This window comes from Podarcis bocagei (genome assembly GCF_964188305.1).
Source record: "Podarcis bocagei genome assembly, chromosome: 13".
Lineage (NCBI taxonomy): Eukaryota > Metazoa > Chordata > Lepidosauria > Squamata > Lacertidae > Podarcis > Podarcis bocagei.
In genome coordinates this window covers 13,152,470-13,175,172 of record NC_138138.1, presented here as the reverse complement: position 1 = coordinate 13,175,172, position 22,703 = coordinate 13,152,470, and the positions used below count along the sequence as shown (strand labels likewise).

Here is a 22,703-nt window from a genome sequence, read left to right as displayed (position 1 = left end):
GCTAAACTGGCGCGGTGCAGGGACTTGCTTCCACGGCGCCGGAAATCGCATCTGCGCAGACGCCGAAATCATGTCTGCACAGACGCAGGCGCCACAGAGGGATCTCCACTGGAGTGAACCGGCCCAGGCGAGGTAAACCTTGCCAACCCCTGATCTAACTGCTTCCTGTTGAGGTTTAGGGCTCTTCCAGATGGCCTCTTCACTGAGCGTTCATCTTGATTTGCTTGCACAAAAGTTAACACAGGTACTTAGATCATATCTGGCTTTATCGAGCATTCCTTCTGACTAGTTTATGGGGTGGTTGGCTGACAACGAGCTTTTGCCTCGCGCTCGTCCTGATTTGGTTGCTGCACAAGTTTCCTACATGTGGTTCGCATGTCCGGAGGCGCTCTTAGTCTCCCTGCATCTAGTCCCCTCTGCTGAGATGGATCTGCTGGTTAAGGGGAGGGGGGGTCCATCCCAGGAGGCTCATGGAATCCCCAGGAGTCCAGACAGCCTTGGGGAATTTCCAGTTGCCGCAGCTGGCACAGGTCACTCTACAGAATATGAAGATGAGTCAGGCCTTTGACACCCTTCCTCCTCAGCACCCTCTTCCGCTTAGCTTATCCCAACTGGCTCCTTGGTAATTTAGGGAGCAAAGGGCAACCAAGCAGGAAGGAAGATAGCTGCATCACAAGAAGTCTGACTGAAGACGCTAATGGGAGCCTAAGCAGTTATTTTCCAGCGCCATTGCATCCTTCCAGTGCAACCCCCAGCAGAGCTTTTGCGGTTCCTTCAGGGCTTTTTGCAATCTGGCCTGCCCAGGGACGTTGCAGAACCCTAGAGGGCTCTCTGTGACATGTTCTCAAAGCTCACAGAGGATTAGAAAACAACAACCCATGTCTGCCCTGACTCAGACACAACCGTTGAATCCGTATTTGGATGTCTCCATAGTTTCACCCGCTCTAGTTTCCATTGGGTGGATTTCAGTTTGCCAAGGCCTGAGGATGTAACCAAGGTGACTGGACAAATGGGGACACACCTAATGTATGCTCAACCCTTGCCTTCTTGGCTTATTATACTGAGCAGAGAGGGACTGACCAACCTGAGGTGGTTGACTGACCAACCTGAGGTGGTTAATAGTTTGATGGCCACAGTGTTCCAGCCCAGAGGAAACATTACTGTACTCGGATATTTAGGACTTCCCGTCTCCCAAGCCCTGGGACGCATTGGGCGCTGTGGTCTAAACCACAGAGCCTAGAGCTTGCCATTCAGAAGGTCGGTGGTTCGAATCCCCGTGATGGGGTGAGCTCCCTTTGTGGTGTAGTGGTTAAGAGTGGTAGACTCATAATCTGGTGAACCGGGTTCGCGTCTCCGCTCCTCCACATGCAGCTGCTGGGTGACCTTGGGCTGGTCACACTTCTCTGAAGTCTCTCAGCCCCACTCACCTCACAGAGTGTTTGTTGTGGGGGAGGAAGAGAAAGGAGAATGTTAGCCGCTTTGAAACTCCTTCAGGTAGTGATAAAGTGGGATATCAAATCCAAACTCTTCTTCTTCTTCTTTGTTTGGTCCCAGCTCCTGCCCACCTAACAGTTCCAAAGCACGTCAAAGTGCAAGTAGATAAATAGGTACCAATCTGGCAGGAAGGTAAACAGTTTCCATGCGCTGCTCTGGTTTGCTAGAAGCGGCTTAGTCATGCTGGCCACATGACCTGGAAGCTGTACGCCGGCTCCCTCGGCTAATAAAGCGAGATGAGCGCCGCAACCCAGTCACGACTGGACCTAATGGTCAGGAGTACCTTTTCCTTTACCTAGTCTTCCAAGGGGGCTTACGATCTGACTTCGCAAAGCAGGCCCAGCCCCTGACGTCCCCTCTGGGAAAAGAGAAGTCCATCTGCTGGTGCTACACCATGCTAGTTCCTGTCACTTGCAGCCGTTTGGGGAAGTGGCAAGCCTGGGAACTTGAGTCTAGTCTTCCACAGGAAATGAATCAAAAGAGAAGTCCCCCCCTTAGGAAGGCCGCTTCCCCACAACGGTGGAGACGTTCCTCAGGCGGGGATTTCGTGGAAAGAGGAAGCTGCGCGTGAAAGCCATCGCTCAGGGCCAGCACCTGTTTTCAGCACCAACCACAAGGACGTTTTCCTGTGAGAGGTGAAGGAGAAGAGGACACCTCACGCAGACACCCTGTTTCTCATTCGGAAGCCAACAGGATGGGTGGCTGGGTCTTTGTGCTGTGCTCGGGAAAGGACACCCTCACACCTTGGACATCGGTTTTCCAAACCCCACCAGCACTTGCCCACCACTCTGCCTGGTGCCTGCAAGGATACATTGCATGTGTAATGATACACTGGGCAAAGGATTTGGGGTATAACATTCAGACTGCAGATTGGGAAAGGCAATGGAAAACAGATCTGAAATTTACAGCATGTTGTACACTGAAAGAAAATTAGATGAAAATGTTGTACCAGTGGTATTTGACACTTAGTAAGTTAGAAAAAATGTACAGAACAAGTACAAATACCTGTAAAGAAAAGGGAAGTACCTTTTATCATATGTGGTGGCTGTGTAAGGTAATAAAGACTTTCTGGGAAATGATATATAATGAACTAAAAAAAAAAGTGTAAAATAAGCATTTCAAAGGAATGGCCAGACTACCCGGAAAGGCAATCAGATAAGGCATTATCAGATAACAGGAAAAACAGCATTCAAATTTCTGTTGTAGACCACCTTTTCTGTGATGTTTGTGGGGGGGTGGTCTTGGGTTACACCCCTTCTGTGATGTATGTATGAGGTATGGAGGGGTGGTCTTGAGCTCCAGGGCAGGGAATTTAAAATGTCAGCGCAGGTGGCACTGTGGTTTAAACCACAGAGCCTAGGACTAGGATAGCCATGTTCAAATATATAAAAGGATGTCACATAGAGGAGGGAGAAAGGTTGTTTTCTGCTGCTCCAGAGAAGCGGACACGGAGCAATGGATCCAAACTACAAGAAAGAAGATTCCACCTAAACATTAGGAAGAACTTCCTGACAGTAAGAGCTGTTTGACAGTGGAATTTGCTGCCAAGGAGTGTGGTGGAGTCTCCTACTTTGGAGGTCTTTAAGCAGAGGCTTGACAACCATATGTCAGGAGTGCTCTGATGGTGTTTCCTGCTTGGCAGGGGGTTGGACTCGATGGCCCTTGTGGTCTCTTCCAACTCTATGATTCTATGACTTGCCGATCAGTAGGTCGGCGGTTCGAATCTCTGTGACGGGGTGAGCTCCCGTTGCTCGGTCCCTGCTCCTGCCAACCTAGCAGTTCGAAAGCACATCAAAGTGCAAGTAGATAAATAGGTACCGCTCTGGCGGGAAGGTAAACGGCGTTTGCGTACACTGCTCTGGTTCGCCAGAAGCGGCTTAGTCATGCTGGCCACATGACCCGGAAGCTGTACGCCGGCTCCCTCGGCCAGTAAAGCGAGATGAGCGCCACAACCCCAGAGTCGGCCACGACTAGACCTAATGGTCAGGGGTCCCTTTACCTTTTTATACTGCAGAATTGCTGTGTACAGTGGGGATAAAAAGAAGAGTTTTCTCCCCTCCCCCTGCCCCAAAACAGGCAGCATCCTGTGTCCACTGAGTCCTCACCCCAAAGATACTGCAGACTTGGCCTTCCCCTCAGCCTGCCAACACCTCCCTCTCATGCTCTTTTGACATCCTTCCCTGAAGATTGGATCTGTAAAGATTTTGAGAGATAACAAAAGCTCTGATCCCTGCAAAACAGATACGCATCCAAACCAGGGATGGTGGTGGAATCTCGGGGCATAATTCTTTCAGAAATCCTTTCAGAGTCAGCTGCCTTGGATAAACTGACCAGGAAAGAGATGCCATTCCAGGAATCTACTTGGCAGCAGCCTGGGCAGCAGCGATGCCATCAGGGGAGCACTGCGGGAGGCCAAAGTCCAAGCCAAATTAGCAACAAGGCCCACAACTGCAGCAGGGTTATCTTACTACATTTTGAAGCCCTTATTTTCTGTCTAAATAGTGGGGGGAGGGGTCCTTAGGACCGTACAACTAAAACGACCAATTGCACCTTAGCTGTCGGGCGCAACTTAACACAGTTTAGCTACCTATTAATATCATTTTACCCTCCCCTCATGCATAGTTGCAAAAATTCTGAAATATGATTCAGGAGAGCCATGACAGGGTTTCTTTATATATTTCTTTTAATGTTTCCCAATTAAAAGCAGCTATGGAGGCTTCAGATTTTGACTGCAGCAGGATAGGTTTCAGTCCCCCCCCTAAAAAAAAAAGCCCACCTGAGCCCCCTAAATTGGGTAGGGGCATGGAAGGGGCACCAGATGCCCGTCTCATGCCAGTCTTTTACCTGAAAAACGGCAAGGGGGGAGATATAAAAACCAAGGTCCCTGCAGCTGTTTGAAAGCAAAACCACAAACCGCAATTTGAAATCTTCCTAGCTATTTTAGATCAGTCTGCAACAAGCAGCTAGAAAAATGTAGTGTCAAAATTCCATGCTGTTCTGCTTTCTTTTCCACATGAGTAACATGTAGTATAAACAGAGCAAGAGGTACACTCAGAAACACATTTTTAACATCAAATGTGAAAATGGTTGTTTTGAATATGGCAGAATAACAAAGACTCTGCACAGTGCTGTGTTGGAATTTGTCCTCCAGTTACTTGAGTTTTCATCCTCTGCAAAAAAACTAAAAATTGCTACTTTATTTTTTGCATCATTCTCAGGGTTCTTTAGAAATTCAGTGGCTGCGAGGTTTTGAGCCTTCCTTACTGTTGAGAGGTGGAGAAGGGTGGTGCATGTTTTTCTTTCTGGTAAACATTTCTCAAGCACATGTCCAGCCTCCTTGGTTCCTTACACTTCCTTACCCTCTCACAAGAAAGATTGCCTCATAAAGGTTTCCCCTGAGCTCCAGCTGAAACTTGGGCACCTGGGGAGGCTGCATAGTGAAGACTGCTGGTGAGATGATTTGTCGACTGAAGGAACTACCATACACGAATATCCTTGGCCTCCTCAGAGGTAAGGTAAGTGCAACAAAAACCACGAAATTCACTAAAAAAAACAACCTCAGATGCAACTTGTTTTCTCATTAGCTGATGGGAAAAGCTGATGGGTGAAGAGGCAGTTGCAGACCTGCTGCCACGGCCTTTGAAATGCAAAGCCTAATAAGAGCCCTGTGGGATCAGGCCAAGGAAACCATCTAATCCACATCCTGTTTCCCACAGTGGCTAACTAAACGCCTCCGGGGAAAACTCAAGAGCAGGACGTGAAGTCAACAGCCACCCTTCCCTACTGCTGGCTAGCCTAGTATTTAATCACATAGCACCTCCCAACACGGAGGCTAATTAATAGTTGGGTGATTGATAGCTGTTGATAGACTTGTCTTCCCCAGTCGAATGTCGCAGCTTCTCTGGAGCTACCACAAAGAACCTGACGTGCCTAAGAGTTCTAAATTTCTGTAATGCAGAAGGATTTTTAAAAATGAAAATTGCCAGGCCTTTGGCTGGCCTACATATAACACATTCCCTGCCCTGGGAATAGAGAAAAAGCGAGTCTGCCCATTCTCAGAACAACTCTCCTTTTTTATTATGTTCCACAACTTTCAAGGCTGGTCCAGACCCTCCAAGTGTCCCTATTTTCCAGGGACAGTTCCAGATCCATAGATATCGTCCCGGTTTCTGATTTGATCCTGGAATGACCCGCTTTTCCTTAGGACGTCCCTGTTTTCATCAGAGGAATGTAGGAGGGTATGGAGTTAGGCAACTCCAGAGCCAAGGAGATAAGTAACTATACAACCTTTAGGTGATATCTCACGGCAGCACTACATAAGGAAGTTTTTCTGTTTAACGTTTCATTATGTTTCTATGTATGTTGTAAGCTGCCCAGTTGACGTCCCTCTCTCCATCGGGGAATGTTGGAGGCTATTCGGCGTGCGAAACCTGCCTTCCGAGTTCGCCAGGAAATCACATATTTCCCTCCATTACAACTCCAGGTGTGTACTTAAGAGGGCGGACGGGGAGCCGGTTAACGCTACTGCAGCCGAGGAAGGAAAACCTCTGCATATGCTCAGGAGAACTGCGCCTCTTGCTTCTCGAGCAGAAGCCTCCCTGCCGCCTTACCAGAGGCTTCAGATACCTCGGATCGAGACCCCTTCACAACTCGCCCCTGCGCTTTCCCTTCTCCGGCCGAAGTCGGGGAAAGGCGCAGCCCTGTCCCGGCGGCGCTTTCTGAGCCGCCCCGATCGCTCCACCCGGCCCCGATCCTTGAGTTTTGGCACCAGACCGGAGCCCGCCCGCCTGCTTTGCCTCCGGCTCCGGGGCAGCGGAAAGCCGAGCGCGCCACGGGCCTGTCTCCCTCTCCCAGCCGGTCCGCGTGACGCATCCGGCTGCCGGCCCCCCGGAAAGGGCGGCTCCTCCCGGGGCAACCGGCGGGGCTGGGCCGGGCCGGGACGCGCTCCTCCTCCTCCTCTTCCCCAGCTCGGGCGCGGGGGCGGGGAGAGCCGGGGCGGGGCGAGAGCGGGCTGAGCGAGCGCGCCAGACGGCCGGGGAGCTGCGCGCCGGGAGGGTCCCTCTCTGGCGTCTCCAAACGCGCCCTGGGCGCACCGTCCTTTCCTTGGCTCGCCTTGCGCGCGCGGATCGAGGCTCCCGCGGCGAGCTCAGGCGCCGGATGCCGTTCCCCGGCGGCTTGTGGTGGTTGCTGTGCTGCAGGCAAGGCTTCACCTTGCTCCGACGCGACTATGGCGAGGCAGGCAAAGGGGGGGCGGACGACGACGAAGCCGAGGAGTCCTTCGAATTGCGCAGCAAAGCCGACGAGGTGAGTTGGGCAGCTCCCGGAGTTACTTGCTGCGTCCTATTCCCGCCCGGGGGCTGCAGCTTCTGCAGAGCTGGCCGGCAGATCTCACTTTTATTTTTTTAATACCTTGCGCTTTTGCGACCCTAGAGGAGCCCGCGTGCCTTAACTCGTCCCCGCGCCCCCGATTCCCCCGGGGGGGGGGGACCAGGAGGACAAAGTGTTCTGAACGCGCCTGGGACGTGAATTCGCGCAGGTTAACTGCGGCTTCGCCTTTGGAAGCTCTGTCCTGTGCGTCGGGGGCGGGGGGGAGAGTATTGCTCGCTTTACTCAGTGTAAAGGAATTCGCTTGAAACGTGCTCGGAGGCTTTGCTGAGCCTTGACTCATGCAGCCCTGGACCTGCGTTCTTGATTTGCAAAGGAGCAAATGAAGGTGGATCGAAGGAGGGCTGGCGCGGTAGAAATCGGTGCGTAAACTTCTTCAGGCGCTTTTGCACCTAGGATATATGCTCTTTGGGGCCGATCTAACCTGCAGGATAGCACCCCCGGCGTGATTGGCTCCATCCTGTAAGCAGTGTGGGAGCCGTCCCCAGGGCAGCACTGCCCGTCTCCTCATCCTCCCAATTTGGGGGGAGGGTGAGCTTTCTCCGGATAGGTAGCATGAACTAAGTGGCAGGAATGATTTGCTGGCAACGTGAGTTGGGGAGCGGGTGTCTCCTCGTATTCATAATCCTTATGTAATTCTACGGCCATGAATTATGCAGAATGAGCTGTTGTCTTGGCTGCTTGGCCACCTCTTGCTCCCAGCCCATTTCCTTTTCACCGTGGGCAAAAGGAAGTCATGGAGAGCTGAAACCTGGCCAGCTTCAAGAGTGACAGAGAGCAGGGCTGCCTTTTGGCTGGCTGGGACACAGGGCCCTTCACAGCGCGACCGGAGTTCAGAAAGGAGCCATTCATCTTCCCAACCCTCCATTTCCCTCCGCTTTCTCCCTGGGAAGCAAAAGGGGCACCACCAATTTCTCCCTCTATTGCCCTATTGCCCACCCAACTGCCTCTTCCAGAATAGGACCCAGACCAGCTCCAAAGGATGAATTTCTTGACAGCCGTAGATTTGTGCCAGTTGATTTTTTTTACAGGAATAATGATATTCTCTAGGGTAGAACAAACCTGTTCCCTCTAATAAAATATTTCCTGTCTCTGACCTAGTACTTTGGATGCTAGGCATACCTTTGTGCTTGTGGGCTTCCTCTGCAAGAGATCTGGAGAGCAGCAACACGAGAGCAGGGACTTTTCTGTGGTGGCTTCCCACTTGTGGTACAGTGGTACCGCAGGTTACAGACGCTTCAGGTTACAGACTCCGCTAACCCAGAAATAGTACCTCAGGTTAAGAAATTTGCTTCAGGATGAGAACAGAAATCATGCTCCGGTGGCGCGACGGCAGCAGGAGGCCCCATTAGCTAAAGTGGTGCTTCAGGTTAAGAACAGTTTCAGGTTAAGAACGGACCTCCAGAACAAATTAAGTTCTGAACCCGAGGTACCACTGTACAGGCAAAACGTTGTAGAGAAGCAGTTTGTGGTCTGGCTGGCCAAAGGACTTGAAAAGGTTTAGCTTAACCCGAAGCTGGATCTGCTGGGAAAATTGGGAGTCTCTTTCTCTCTCACACACACGCACACCTTTCTGCTCTGAAACGTCTCCAGTCAGAAAGGCAGGTCCTGTCAAGAGGAACGGGATGTGACATGTTGGAGGCGATGCATCACTGCAGCCTGGAAGGAACAGGTTTGGGGTTCTCCAGATCTCCGCAGAGCTGTTATTAGACGTCCACGGAAGAGGAAGCGCTAGCCCTGGGATGGGAGGAGGGGGAAGGGATCTCCAAGCTGGACTGCCCAACGAGTTGTGGCCTTGGTTTGCCAACACATGGCTGCATTTGTAGGCCCTGTTGCCCTCCCAAGAGGAAACAAAATTTGGGGCGGTAGATGATTTGGCTGAAGGCATGAAAAGGCAAATCCCGGAGACAAGTTATGGGGGGCTAAATATACACATGCTGCTTTGAGCTGCCCAGAGTGGGTGGGGTATAAATAATAAATTATTATTATTATTATTATTATTATTATTATTATTATTATTATTATTATTATTATTCCTTCCCCTTCCTTTGCTCTGCCATTGCTGGGGAACACCTCCTATTTCCAATTTCCAATTAAACTTTTTATTGCACTAGCCATAGGCCATGGCATCATTCAGAAGGAGAACAACAAACAACAACAACAATAACCATAACAATCGTTGGGCACCACACATACAATAAAACCACAGTCTACTAAAATTATTTGTTGCATTAAATAGAATAGAGTAGCAGAAGATTCTCAGGTAAGATGTGCCAAATTAAATATCTGAATCCCCTTTGCAGTTGACCGCTATTTTATCTAGTTCCTTCCTCCTGATCTTCTTAGCTACCAGCCCATAGAGTGCTACTTTATAAGTAACAAAGTCGTCGGTGTCGCTCAGCAGCCATTTCACCCTTTCCATTCAGATGTATTCCATTCGTAAACGGGGGTTTTATAAATCGGTCTCTTGGGTCTATATATAACAGGCACTGCAATAAATACAGTGGTACCTCTGGTTACGTACTTAATTCCTTCCAGGAGGTCCGTTCTTAACCTGAAACTGTTCTTAACCTGAAGCACCACTTTAGCTAATGGGGCCTCCTGCTGCTGCAGGTACCACTGTATTGCGCAATAAACTTTGGTCTACAGCTATTTGCTCCGGTTGGTAGCTGGAATCCTTCCTTTATTCCTTCAGCTGTTCCTGGACTCCAGCTCCCATCAGCCCTAGCCAATGTGGCCAATGTTTAGGGATGATGGGAATTGTGGTCTAGCAAATGCATTGTGTGACTTTCTTTTGTCTGTCCCCAGTCTGCTGGCCAACCAATTTCCCTCAGTTTTAGCACTGAAAGGGATGGGGACATTCCCCCTCCCCAATACCATGCCTGATTTGCACACCTCTGTCTTAACCATCCTTGTCTGTCAGCCTGGATAGCTTAGTTGGTTAGAGTGTGGTGCTGATAACAGCAAGGTTGCAGGTTTGATCCCCGTATAGGTTAGCTGCATATTCTCATCTTGTTTTATTGGCCAAGGGAGCCGGCAGACAGCGTCCGGGTCATGTGGCCAGCATGACTAAGCCGCTTCTGGCGAACCAGAGCAGCACACAGAAACGCCATTTACCTTCCCGCCGGAGCAGTACCTATTTATCTACTTGCACTTTGATGTGCTTTCGAACTGCTAGGTTGGCAGAGCAGGGACCGAGCAACGGGAGCTCACCCCGTTGTTTGGATTCAAACCGCCGACCTTCTGATCGGGAAATCCTAGGCTCTGTGGTTTAACCCACAGCACCACCCGTGTCCCAAAATACATTTAATACAAAGCTTAAAAATACATTAAACCATGGCAAAGCTAACCTGGTTCCATTTGTTTATCCTCAGGGTCCCTTCCAACTCTACAATTCTGTGATTATCTGATTCATTTATTCTCTCCCCCTCGCCCCCTGCAAAACAAAATAATTTCCAAGTGTGCTAGCATTTATTTATTTTTGGACAGGGGAAATGCTCCAGCTACTTCATCATGTCTTTTAACTATAGCCTTTGTGCGATGCTGCCAGAACCTGTTTTCCCCAGTGGGGTGCTGCGCCAAAGCAGAGCTGGGGTGGGCGTGAGCTCACTTACCACTACAAAAGCAGCTTGCCTAGCTGGAGAGACCAGATCCTGAACCTGGTCATCTGATAGGTGTTAACTGGGCGTGCCGTAGTGTCACACACGCCTGGCACTGCTTACCTTGACCCCTCAGGAAATTTAAGGATTTGGCACCCCCAAACTCGGCCATCGAGATATTTTGGGACTACAATTCCCATCATCCCTGATCACCGGTCCTGTTAGCTAGGGATGATGGGAGTTGTAGTCCCAAAACATCTGGCGGGCCGAGTTTGGGAGTGCCTGATTTGGAGGATGCTATCCAGCTTAGGTTGGCTGGGGTTAGGATGGTTCCCTGGGAACGTCGCCGATGGTCAGGGATGAAGGGAGATGAAGTTTGCCAATATCTAGAAGGCCACAGCTTCCTCACCCCCCAACATTTGAAATTAGCCAGGCACGTTTTGTGATTGGCATGGGTTCGACTGCAACCACTTGGAGATCTTCGAATGCCAGGTTGGCACCTGTCATCTCCACCTGGCTGGCCCCTCCAGCTTTCTTAAGCAGCTAAGCAGTTAATTGTTACAACGATCCTATGAGGTAGGCTGTGACTGGCCCAAGGTCACCCAGTCAGCTTCATGACCGAGTACATATTTGAACTGTGATCTCCCAGGTCCTAGTCCAACACTCTAACCCATGGGTAGGCAAACTAAGGCCCGGGGGCCAGATCCAGCTCAACCGCCTTCTCAATCCGGCCCGCGGACGGTCCAGGAATCAGCCTGTTTTTACATGAGTAGAATGTGTCCTTTTATTTAAAATGCATCTCTGGGTTATTTGTGGGGCATAGGAATTCGTTCTTTTTTCTTTTTCCTTTTCAAAATATAGTCTGGCTCCCCACAAAGTCTGAGGGACAGTGGACCCTGCTGAAAACGTTTACTGACCCCTGCTCTAACTACTACATCACCCTGGCTTCCTAGAGTACTTCTGCTGTGCTATGAGCTAAATTAAGTAGGCAAATAAATATGGGGGAAGCAAAATGTCACTTGGAGAAGGGTCTGAAATATTTTCCTTGCAGCGTGAATTTGTTTTATTCTGGATTTCTTTATTTGATGTTTTAATGGGTTGTAAAGCGCTTTGAGATTTCTTCTTCGAGATATAAAGCAGTCTAGAAATGAACTGAAGAAAAGGAAAAAGAAATCTCATTGGGGGGGGGGCGGAATGGCGCCTAGACATTCTGTTGTGGCGACCGTAACCTAGGTTTTAAGCTGCTATTTGGCAGTGACCTTATATGTCTTGAGTTTCCTAACATGGCTCACCCCTGGTTTATGGAACAGCAATTGAAGAACTTCTAGCCCCACATTCCCCCTTTTAGTGGCTTTTCTCCAAGTCCAGTGCCTTTGCCCTGCCAAGGCTTTCTGAAAGAGGAATGCAGAATTTATTTTTCAGTCATGCAAGTTCCTTCATTTCGGGCCCTCAGAACGGTAGGGAAAAGTGTTCAGTTCCCTTCTCCATCAGGTTGTGGTGAGAAGTGATCAGACACAACCGTGTTTTCACCCGCAGACGCCACTTAGCCCAAGTGAGAAAATCCATGATTTGTCAACTTGCTCATTTATGTGGATTGTCGTCCGAAGAGTTACATAAGCTGAAACAGTTTTATTTTTAAGGGAGTAGAGTTTTCTCTTTCGAAGGCGGTGGGAAAGCTGCTATAGTCAATGGGTAAACTCTTACAAAGAGTTTACTATTTCAGAACACTTTACAGTGGTACCTCTGGATACGACCAGGATCCGTTCTGGAGCCCCGTTCGCATCCAGAAGTGAATGCAACCCATGTCTGCGCGGGTCGCAATTCGCCGCTTCTGTGCATGCGTGTGACATCATTTTGACCGTCTGTGCGAGCGGCGAAACCCGGAAGTAACGCGTTCCGTTACTTCCGGGTCACTGCGGAGCGCAACCCGAAAGCGCTCAACCTGAAGCAACTTCAACCCAAGGTATGACTGTATTTCTAAAGTATTACAGTGGTACCTCGGGTTACAGACGCTTCAGGTTACAGACTCTGCTAACCCAGAAATAGTACCTTGGGTTCAGAACTTTGCTTCAGGATGAGAACAGAAATCGCACGGCAGCAGCGGGAGGCCCCATTAGTTAAAGTGGTACCTCAGGTTAAGAACGGACCTCCAGAACGAATTTAAGTTCTTAACCCGAGGTCCCACTGTACACTGTTCACCTGAACTAAAACCCTACCAAAGAATGCAAAGAGAAGTACCTGGCTTCTTTTTGCTCCCTCTCCCCACCAGTCCCTCACAGTTCAGACTGCTAATCTGAAATATTTCAAGTAAAGGTGCTTTTTCGGTGAGTACAAGGGCTTGCAGACTCAAAGAGGGCCCTTCCTTACCATGCAAATTTGAGATAATTGCTACAAACAACCATTAAACTTTTAAAAGCCTTCCTGAGCCTAGTCATTATAGTATGGCGTCATTCACTTCTCCTGGAGAAGGAGGAAGGGACACCTGTCAGAGCAGGGGAGGGATGTTTAATTTTCATTTTTCATTTCACGTTTAATTTGTATACCACCTTTCTATTTCACTATACCCAAGGCGGTTTACAAGCTGAAGAGGCAAAGAATGTGCACCATATAACAATCCAATCCAAAAATGTGATAATAAAACATAACTTTAAAATAAGCAACTTATATCAAATCAAGTCAGATTCAACAATCCACTAGAAGAGTATAGAATATTAAATATCAGCGTATAAAAATGAAACAGAAATCCACTCTTAACAATTACAATAAATAATTTCTAAACTATAATAAATAAAAACAACGGCAAGTCACAGTGTATAAAATAATACAATACAAATTGAGAAGCCATGAAGGAAGGAAGGATAACAACAGGAAGATTTAAAGAAGGAACTATTGGAAACTCAAGGCAGTAGAAACATAAGATGATTGGAACCCCACTGAACTTGAAGCATATTTGGATTATATGAGATGTATTTGTATAATTTGGAATATGCAATGTGATCTGATTGGATTGTTAAAATGGAAAACTTAATAAAAATTATTATTAAAAAAAAAAGAGAAGCAGAGATTGGAGGGTGGGGCAAGGCAGGTGGAAAGGTCTTGCCTGATGGGCGGCTGGAAGTCTCTCTCCTTGAGGAGTCCTTCCTAGGGTTCTCCTTGCCAGAAGCAAATTAGGGCTTTCTCCCACAAAGACTCTGAACCTGCAGTTTCCAGCTCTGGTAGCTTAATCCTGCTAGGAAGTCGTCTGAGAAGGGTTCTAGGAGAGCTGTCTTAACTCATCATGCAACGGGTAAGTGTTGGACTAAGACCTGGGAGACCAGGGTCCATGTTTCCACTCAGCCATCAAGCTCACCACCACTGACCCCAACCCAGCTCACAGGCTTCTTGTGAGGATAATATGGAAAGGGGAAGAGCCACGGACATCATCTTCAGTGTTCGAAATTGGGTTGTTGTTGTTGTTTAGTCGTTTAGTCGTGTCCGACTCTTCGTAACCCCATGGACCAGAGCACGCCAGGCACTCCTGTCTTCCACTGCCTCCCGCAGTTGGGTCAAACTCGTGCTGGTAGCTTCGAGAACACTGTCCAACCATCTCATCCTCTGTCGTCTCCTTGTGCCCTTCATCTTTCCCACCATCAGGGTCTTTTCCAGGGAGTCTTCTCTTCTCATGAGGTGGCCAAAGTATTGGAGCCTCAGCTTTAGGATCTGTCCTTCCAGTGAGCACTCAGGGCTGATTTCCTTCAGAATGGAGAGGTTTGATCTTCTTGCAGTCCATGGGATCTCAAGAGTCTCCTCCAGCACCATAATTCAAAAGCATCAATTCTTCGGCGATCAGCCTTCTTTATGGTCCACCTCTCACTTCCATACATGATGTATGGAAGTTCGAAATTAGCCGGGCACATTTTGTACCTGGCTATCGACCACTTGGGGCCCAAGTCAAGATGCCTGGGCTCCAGGATGGCACCTGACATGTCCATCATCTGGGGATCATTGGATCTGGACTGTTTTCACACACTAGTACCACGTCCTGTAGAATTCCCTCCGTTATATTTTATCTGCACAATCAGACTGCATTTCTTGAACCAAATTGTTGTTGTTTTCTGTGCAGCCTTGAGTAGGAACAGTCACCATTAAGAAAAAGAGGTCAAATAGGTCATTATACGTGTGGATTGCCCCTGGATAAGTTCTCAAAGTTCTTAAGCTAGCCCAAGGTTGTCATCTGAACTAGCCAGATGTTTAACATAATCACAATCAGTCCATCATTTGGAAAATAAGATTTTAGTGCAGCACATATACTAAAATTGGAGCATGGAAAATAAGACTTTAGAGCCTTCTTGCCCCTAAATGGCAACCAGACATTCTGTTTTGGTGACTGTAACCTTGGTTTAAGGAGCCATTTGGCCCCTAGCTTATATATCTGAGTTTCTAACGCTGGTTTGAGCGCTTTGGAGGAAAGTTGGGACAAGAAAGCTAATTAATATACAGTGGTACATCGGGTTAAGAACTTAATTCGTTCTGGAGGTCCATTCTTAACCTGAAACTGTTCTTAACCAGAAGCACCACTTTAGTTAGTGGGGCCTCCTGCTGCCTCTGTGCCACCGGCACGCAATTTCTGTTCTCATCCTGAAGTAAAGTTCTTAACCCGAGGTACTATTTCTGGGTTAGTGGAGTCCGTAATCTGAAGCGTCTGTAACCTGAAGCGTATGTAACCCGAGGTACCACTATTATAATATATAATATAATATAATATAATATAATATAATATAATATAATATAATATAATATAATAATAAGCATTGTTCTGGAAGCACTGTTACTGGTGATCAGCCATGATGAAACTGTAGGCTCTGAGTTACCCTCAACTCTGCAAAGGAGTTCAGTCTCTGGAACGGGACTGTGGCATTTATTCACCAGCCTTTGCATATGTACCCACTGGAAAGATGCAAAAACAAGGGCAGGGCCTCTTGCACTTTGAATAATTGTGCAGAAGGAGGCATTTCAAGAGTTGTAGCTTGCATGACAACCTTGCATGAGACGAAGATGGCCCCATCGGTGCTGCAAACCTTGCCGTTTGGTACTTTGGGGAAATCATGGCTTACGGAAGCTGGCATTCCCCACCCCCACCCCCGTAACATGAGGAAAGGTAAAGGTAAAGGGACCCCGACCATTAGGTCCAGTCGTGACCAACTCTGGGGTTGCGGTGCTCATCTCGCTTTATTGGCCAAGGGAGCCAGTATACAGCTTCCGGGTCATGTGGCCGGCATGACTAAGCCGCTTCTGGTGAACCAGAGCAGCACACGGAAACGCCATTTACCTTCCCGCTGGAGCGATACCTATTTATCTGCTTGCACTTTGATGTGCTTTTGAACTGCTAGGTTGGCAGGAGCTGGGACCGAGCAACGGGAGCTCACCCCGTCGCAAGGATTTGAACCTCCAACCTTCTGATCGGCAAGTCCTAGGCTCTGTGGTTTAACCCACAGCGCCACCTGCATCCTTTTAACATGAGGATAGTTGAGAGCTAAGGGAATCACAGCGGTCTTATAGTGTTGGGGGAGGTAATGGGATGGCTGCCAGACAGCGTTTGCTTCTACTGGTCCTCTGTTGCAAGCCCCCTTCTTCCTCTCTCTGTGTGCCCAGTGCTTGCCCTCTGGGCAGATAAATATAGTGCTGTTAAATATGTGCTGAGCAACAGTGCCAGAGTGCAGGCGTACTGTGTTTTTTTAAAGATACAATGCAGCCTGACATATTACAATGGCACTCACGAAATCAAGACAGCTTTTGCTTATGTCTTGGCCTCCACATACTCGCTGTTTCTTACCGTCTTTTCAGCCATGCTCCTCTGCAGGTTGGGACAACGTTGAAGCTAGGGCTAGCTTGGTGCATGAATTTTAATATGCTTGTAAATGCTAAAATCTGAATTATGGCAGCCACCCTCTTTGTGATTTTAAGCTGAAGAGAGCAAGATGGTGCATGTTGCCGAACCAAAAGGAAACCCAGCAAAGTTTTGCATTTTCGAGCATCATCAGAACATCCCACTTCTCCTGCTTTGCTGCTAATTTTCTGAACGATGAATTCATTTTTAAACACAGCCTACGTGTTGGAAAGGCTGATTTTATGCATGCTGAGTGAGTCATAAATCAGGATTCGCTTCTTCTTTTCCATTGCTAGTTCCACCTTGTGATGATAAAGGCATTTGTCTTGTATCCTTCTCCATAGCCTTGGTCAACATTTTGATCTCCCAGTTCTCCTGTATGACCCATCATTATTAGCTTCTGCCACTTCCTCTAGTTCAGATGAAATCACCAGCAATGGCAGCACATGATGCTGTGCTGTATGGATGTAGTCATTGCATAGATGTAAAGCAAGACACATCTAGCACCAATAGCAGCCTTTTGTTGGCATTATTTGGGCTCCACAACTTTCGGGGTGTCCTGGTTTTTACTTTCTGAAATATGGCAAACCCTAGGCTTTTGGCGCATACCTGAATTAGTACATTCACAGAGCCTAGGACTTGCCGATCAGAAGGTCGGAGGTGCAAATCCCCTTGACGGGGTGAGCTCCCGTTGCTCGGTCCCTGCTCCTGCCAACCTAGCAGTTCGAAAGCACGTCAAAGTGCAAAGTAGCGGGAAGGTTAACGGCGTTTCCGTGCGCTGCTCTGGTTAGCCAGAAGTGGCTTAGTCATGCTGGCCACATGACCCGGAAGCTGTACGCCGGCTCCCTCGGCCAGTAAAACGAGATGAGCACCGCAACCCCAGAGTTGGTCACGATTGGACCTAATAGTCAGGGGTCCCTTTACCTTTACCTTTTTTAGGCTTTTGGCGCATACCTGAATTTGTACATTCCTCAACTCGCCACTTTAAATCAGTGGTTTTGATCCTAAAATCCGGCAGCATTTATGATATGGGTGGTGATAATTAACTGAGCTAGGAGAAAAAGGGTTCTACTTTTTCTTTTTTGGTAAGCATTTGAAGGTGTACGAGGGTCTCCCCGCCAGTTCCAGCTCTGCTTCTTCTGCAGAATAATCCTTCCACACTCTCTTGGCACTTGCTGCCAGCCTGCCTGCCTGCCTTTGCAAGGATTGTGGCAGCCCTTGCAAACTTGATCTGATTTATAACAGGTGTTCTAATGCCAGAGGACAGTTGGTGCCCTGTCTATAACAGGCTACCTGTTGCAGCAGCTCCCTGGCTTTATATTTCATCTCTCCCGTTTTTTCCACCTGGCCTTTGCTCTGGCAGGGAGAGGGGACCAGAAGGAGCGCGTTGGCCTATGTCGAAACCGGACCTGGCTCCGTGTCCTGCACTGCCCCCGTCCCCGGTCCCCTTGAACTGTGCCAAAAATCTCCTTGCAGATTTTGGCGCCTTCCAACACCACCGAGCCCCTTGGAATAAGGTGCACGAGGCCAGGTTTCCCTCTTGCCCTCTGCTGGGGACTTTTCTGCTCTCCCGGCCTGCCCATCCCCCTTTGCAGAGGAAGGAAGCTTTGGCCACAATAGGACTTTGTTTGCCTGTATCTTACTCAGCAATGTGCTTGTGCAATTCTGCACAGCCCCGGAGCCCAGTGCCAAGGTCGGCTGAGGATACAGGAACCCGTTCAGCTGCTGCAGCTTGCGGTGTGTGCGGTGGGGTGGGGGGTGGGGGTGGCTAGCCAGACAGACTGTGGCCTGGGAGGAGCAGCAGCCCAGACGAGGCAGCCTGGGAAAATTGCAGATTAATAATTCGCTCCCATATGTGGTTGGGGAAATGGGAAGGGCAACGTTACTGTGCATTTTTTCCCAATCTCTCTTTGGATCGGCCTCTTGCTTTTGTTTGAGAAAACACACACACACACACACACACACACACACACACACACACACTATAATAATCTGCGGCAGAGGGAGTTATTCCGGCTCTTGAACACCCCCCCCCCAGTCTTAAAAGCCTTCTAATATGTCTTCTAACACGGGTGGCACTGTGGGTTAAACCACAGAGCCTAGGACTTGCCGATCAGAAGGTCGGCGGTTCGAATCCCCGCAACGGGGTGAGCTCCCGTCGCTCGGTCCCTGCTCCTGCCAACCTAGTGTGGCAAGGCCACCTGGAAGAGTTTTACCTTTACATTTTCTGTATAACTATGTATCCCAATAATGCTTAAATTGTTAAGGCTAGAATCTTAGGATTCTAAATCTTAGGAATCCAAAAATCTTAGGAATCCAAAGTCTCTCTCTGCCCTGTTCGAAAGCACGTCAAAGTGCAAGTAGATAAATAGGTACCACTCCGGCGGGAAGGTAAACGGCGTTTCCTTGCGCTGCTCTGGTTCACCGGAAGCGGCTTAGTCATGCTGGCCACATGACCCGAAGCTGTACGCCGGCTCCCTCGGCCAATAAAGCGAGATGAGCGCTGCAACCCCAGAGTCAGCCACGACTGGACCTAATGGTTAGGGGTCCCCTTACCTTTAACATGTCTCCTTATCCAAATCACCTGCAAAGCGTCGCTTTGTTTTCTTGTGTCCTGATCAGTGTGTCTCTCCCCCCCCCCTTGCTTTTCAGGGAGCTCCCTTGCAGGTGAACGTCACTCAGCCCAGTCGGACCAGCAGCGGTTCCGAAAGGTGAGCAGCGAAGGGTCGCGGGGCAGCTCGGTCGGTAGAAGCACAAGGCTCTGAATCTCAGGGTTGCGGGTTGTATCTCCACGTTGGTCAAAAGATTCCTGCGTTGCATGGGGTTGGGCCTGTAATAAACAAAAATTCCCATAAGGGAATAAGGACAGATTTTTATGACCCTTGCGGTCCCTAACAACTCTACAATTCTGATTCAGTTTGGGGCGTGGCACTCAAATAGGCAAATGTGTTATTGGGGGTGGGGTAGCTGTTCATGGCAGAATTCTGGCTCCTGTCAGCAGAAACCTGTAGGATCCTGCAACTAATGTGATTGGCTTAGTCCCTGACACTTATTCCTTTTAAAAAAAAATTAAAGACCTATTTGGTCATCTAGATCTTTTCCCCACTCCAGTGCTTGCATTCTAAGTCAGAACCCTTGCCCATCAAAGGCCAATGACTGCCTGCCCTTTCTGTTTGTTGCCAACTTATTTCCTTCTTCGATGCTGTCATCAGGCTCCACCTTTGGCCAAAAGCAAAATACTGGAAAGGTATTAGTGAACAGAGTTTTTTAAAAAAATCCCTACAGCTGAATCCTGCCTCCGTGACAAGCCACCTTGCTTCGAAGTCCTACCTTCTGATTTGGGATGCGTAGTGGTTTGCAGCAGTAGCTACGTGCTAAGGGAGGATCATGCACTGCATGTGATTTTCTTGTTGCATGTTTAAAAAAACAACAGTCCTGGGACTTGGTCCTCTCTCAAATTACCATATGACTGGGGGTTCCTACTAACTTAGATTGCAGGCGTAGGAGTGGGGGAAAGATCATTCTAGTTGCCCAAATAAGTCTTTAATTTTTAAAAAAGAATAAGTGGCAGGGCCTAAGCTTGCCTAGAAAACACCACCCTCACCCCTGAAATTATTCCCTCTGATTTCAGATATCTGGGGGCGGCTGTGTGGGGAGAACACTTTGTACATGTTCGGATGCACTCTGATCCCAGGTTCAGTTGCTGATATCTTCAAGTAGGACTAGGGAGAGAAACCCAATCTGAAACTCTGGAGAACCGCTGCAAGTCATTGTAGATTATTATTATTCATTTATTTCATTTTTATACCGCTTTATATTTTTAAGAAAAATCTCAAAGCGGTTTACTTCATATTAAACATCAATAAAACAATCCAGAATCAAACATTTCTGAAGAAGGTACACAGTCAAAGTAACACAATTAACAGGAAACCAAAATACCATCTCAAAGATTTCAAAATAAAACATTACAAAGGAGGTCAACTACAGAATACATATTTAACACAAAGTTAACGAAAACAAAACAAAAATCTTAAAACATTTCAAAAGAAAACATTTCTGAGTAAAGTCAAATATAAAATGCACATTTAAAACAGCATAATTAACAAGAGAATAAAATATTATCATAAGCGTGACACGGCTGCTGGGCAGGCACAAAAAGATGGGGCAAAAGGACCCAATAATTAGAATTTGTTGTCAGGCATCACCATAGATGATGCTGAGCTACACAGACCAGTTTCCTGACACTGAAAACCTAAGAGTTCAGCCCTAATTTGGGGGGCATTTCTCATGGGCCTCAGACTAATGCGTCCCAAGAGCGCCTTGTTTTGATCCTTTTTGGAAGGTTTCTCCCTTCTTTCTCAACTAGAGAGCAACTGGGAGAGAGAGAGGGGAGAAGCGATTGTGGGAAGAATTCTGCCTGGTGACCCACACTCCTCCCGCCCCGCTTGCAAGCTAATGGTTCCCAGCTGGGGTCAGGCCTAGCGAGGGCGCCTGGAGGAAAGGGACTCCAGCATCTTCCTCTGTTGCAAGACAGGGCCTGGGAAAAGGCCGAGGGGAACAGAGGCCCGTGTGTGAAGCTCTGGGGTTCGTCCTCCGCAGAGCGAGTGTCTGAACCTAGCTGTGGCTGAGTGCCTGGGGAAAACAGAAAGGAAAAGGGGCGAATGATTCCTTTTGGGAGGGGGGTTGAAAACATCTAGGTGGCAGTGGACTCATATACATACATACATACACACACACACACACACATATATATATATATATATATATATATATATATATATATGTATATATATATATGTATATATATGTGTATATATGTATATGTATTCCAGAATGCGGCAGCTAAACTGGTGACTGGGAGTGGCCGTCGAGACCACATAACACCGGTCTTGAAAGACCTACATTGGCTCCCAGTACGTTTCTGAGCACAATTCAAAGTGTTGGTGCTGACCTTTAAAGCCCTAAATGGCCTCAGCCCAGTATACCTGAAGAAGCATCTCCACCCCCATCGTTCTGCCAGGGCACTGAGGTCCAGCACCAAGGGCCTTCTGGCGGTTCCCTCACTGTGAGAAGCGAAGCTACAGGGAACCAGGAAGAGGGCCTTCTCGGTAGTGGCGCCTGCCCTGTAGAACGCCCTCCCACCAGATGTCAAGGAAATAACTACCTGACTTCTAGAAGACATCTGAAAGCAGCCCTGTTTAGGGAAGCTTTTAATGTTTGATGTATTACAGTATTTTAATATTTTTTTGGAAGCCGCCCAGAGTGGCTGAGGAAGCCCAGCCAGATGGCCGGGGTATAAGCAATAAATTATTATTATTATTATTATTATTATTATTATTATTATTATTATTATTATTAATTGTAGAGTTGGGACCACATGGGTCATTTAATCCACCCTCCTGCAGTACAGGAATCTTTTTGCCCGACGTGGGGCTCAAACCCACAACTCTGAAATTCTAAGTCTTGAGCTAGGCATTTGGACAAAGGACAGCAGGAGGTGCCTGAGATGGGTGCCGCTCAATCTGCTCTCGAGCCCCAGGACCTATTCTCATTACCAGGGCGAGCAAAGTGGTCAGCGAACGAGAGTGAGCAAGTGGAGGCGTTGATTTTTCTCATCATAGTATTACGTGCTTCCGGGTCAAAGGCTGTGGGATTGGCTGCCAGCACCTGTTGTCTTGGTTGGAGAGCTTTTCTTTCTACCTGAGCTCACCTGGCAGGCTATCAGGGTGCCAGTACGTTACCGAGCACAATTCAAAGTGTTGGTGCTGACCTTTAAAGCCCTAAACTGCCTCAGCCCAGTATATCTGACGGATCATCTCCACCTCCATTGTTCAGCCCGGACACTGAGGTCCAGCGCCGAGGGCCTTCTGGCGGTTCCCTCATTGTGAGAAGTAAGGTTACAGGGAACCAGGCAGAGGGCCTTCTCGGTGGTGGCACCCGCCCTGTGGAATGCCCTCCCACCAGATGTCAAGGCAATAAACAACTATTTTACTTTTAAAAGACAACTGAAGGCGGCCCTGTTTAGGGAAGTTTTTAATGTCTGACGCTCTATTGTTTTTAATATTTGGTTGGAAGCCGCCCAGAGTGGCTGGGGAAACCCAGCCAAATGGGCTGGGTATAAATAATAAATTATTATTATTATCTTGGGTGGGGCCAAAGGCAGCGGTGGATGTGGCCAGGCCCAAAACGTAGATGGGCCCTCTCTCTTTCCCTCTTATTGTCCACTTTGCAATCTGCTATGGGAGGGACTGGTCACTCTTGCCAGAAGCCTAAAACTGGCCTTCAAAGTTAGCCCAACTCCTGCTATTTGCCTGCCCTTGTCTTGGAGTAACTGGGAGTCTTGGTTTGCCTGTTTTCCA

At 48.3% G+C, this 22,703-nt stretch overlaps 1 protein-coding gene and 1 long non-coding RNA gene across 4 annotated transcripts in view; both read left to right on the top strand.

Annotated features, from left to right (window-relative positions):
- The window catches only part of LOC308571412, a 93,098-nt gene that overhangs the window by 51,455 nt on the left and 18,940 nt on the right, over positions 1-22,703 (top strand). The window lies entirely within an intron of this gene.
- PLEKHH3 (pleckstrin homology, MyTH4 and FERM domain containing H3) overlaps positions 4,494-22,703 on the top strand; it is a 36,102-nt gene continuing 17,892 nt past the window's right edge. The window contains exons 1-2 of one of the 3 annotated variants that reach the window (XM_081166467.1): positions 4,494-5,977; positions 18,997-19,055. In XM_081166467.1, the coding sequence (XP_081022593.1) occupies positions 5,897-5,977; positions 18,997-19,055 (140 nt within the window). In that variant the 5' untranslated portion in view covers positions 4,494-5,896. Of the gene's footprint in view, positions 5,978-6,513; positions 6,799-11,722; positions 11,936-18,996; positions 19,056-22,703 lie in introns of those variants that run through there. The other 2 variants (XM_081166466.1, XM_081166468.1) reach the window with 2 other exon arrangements.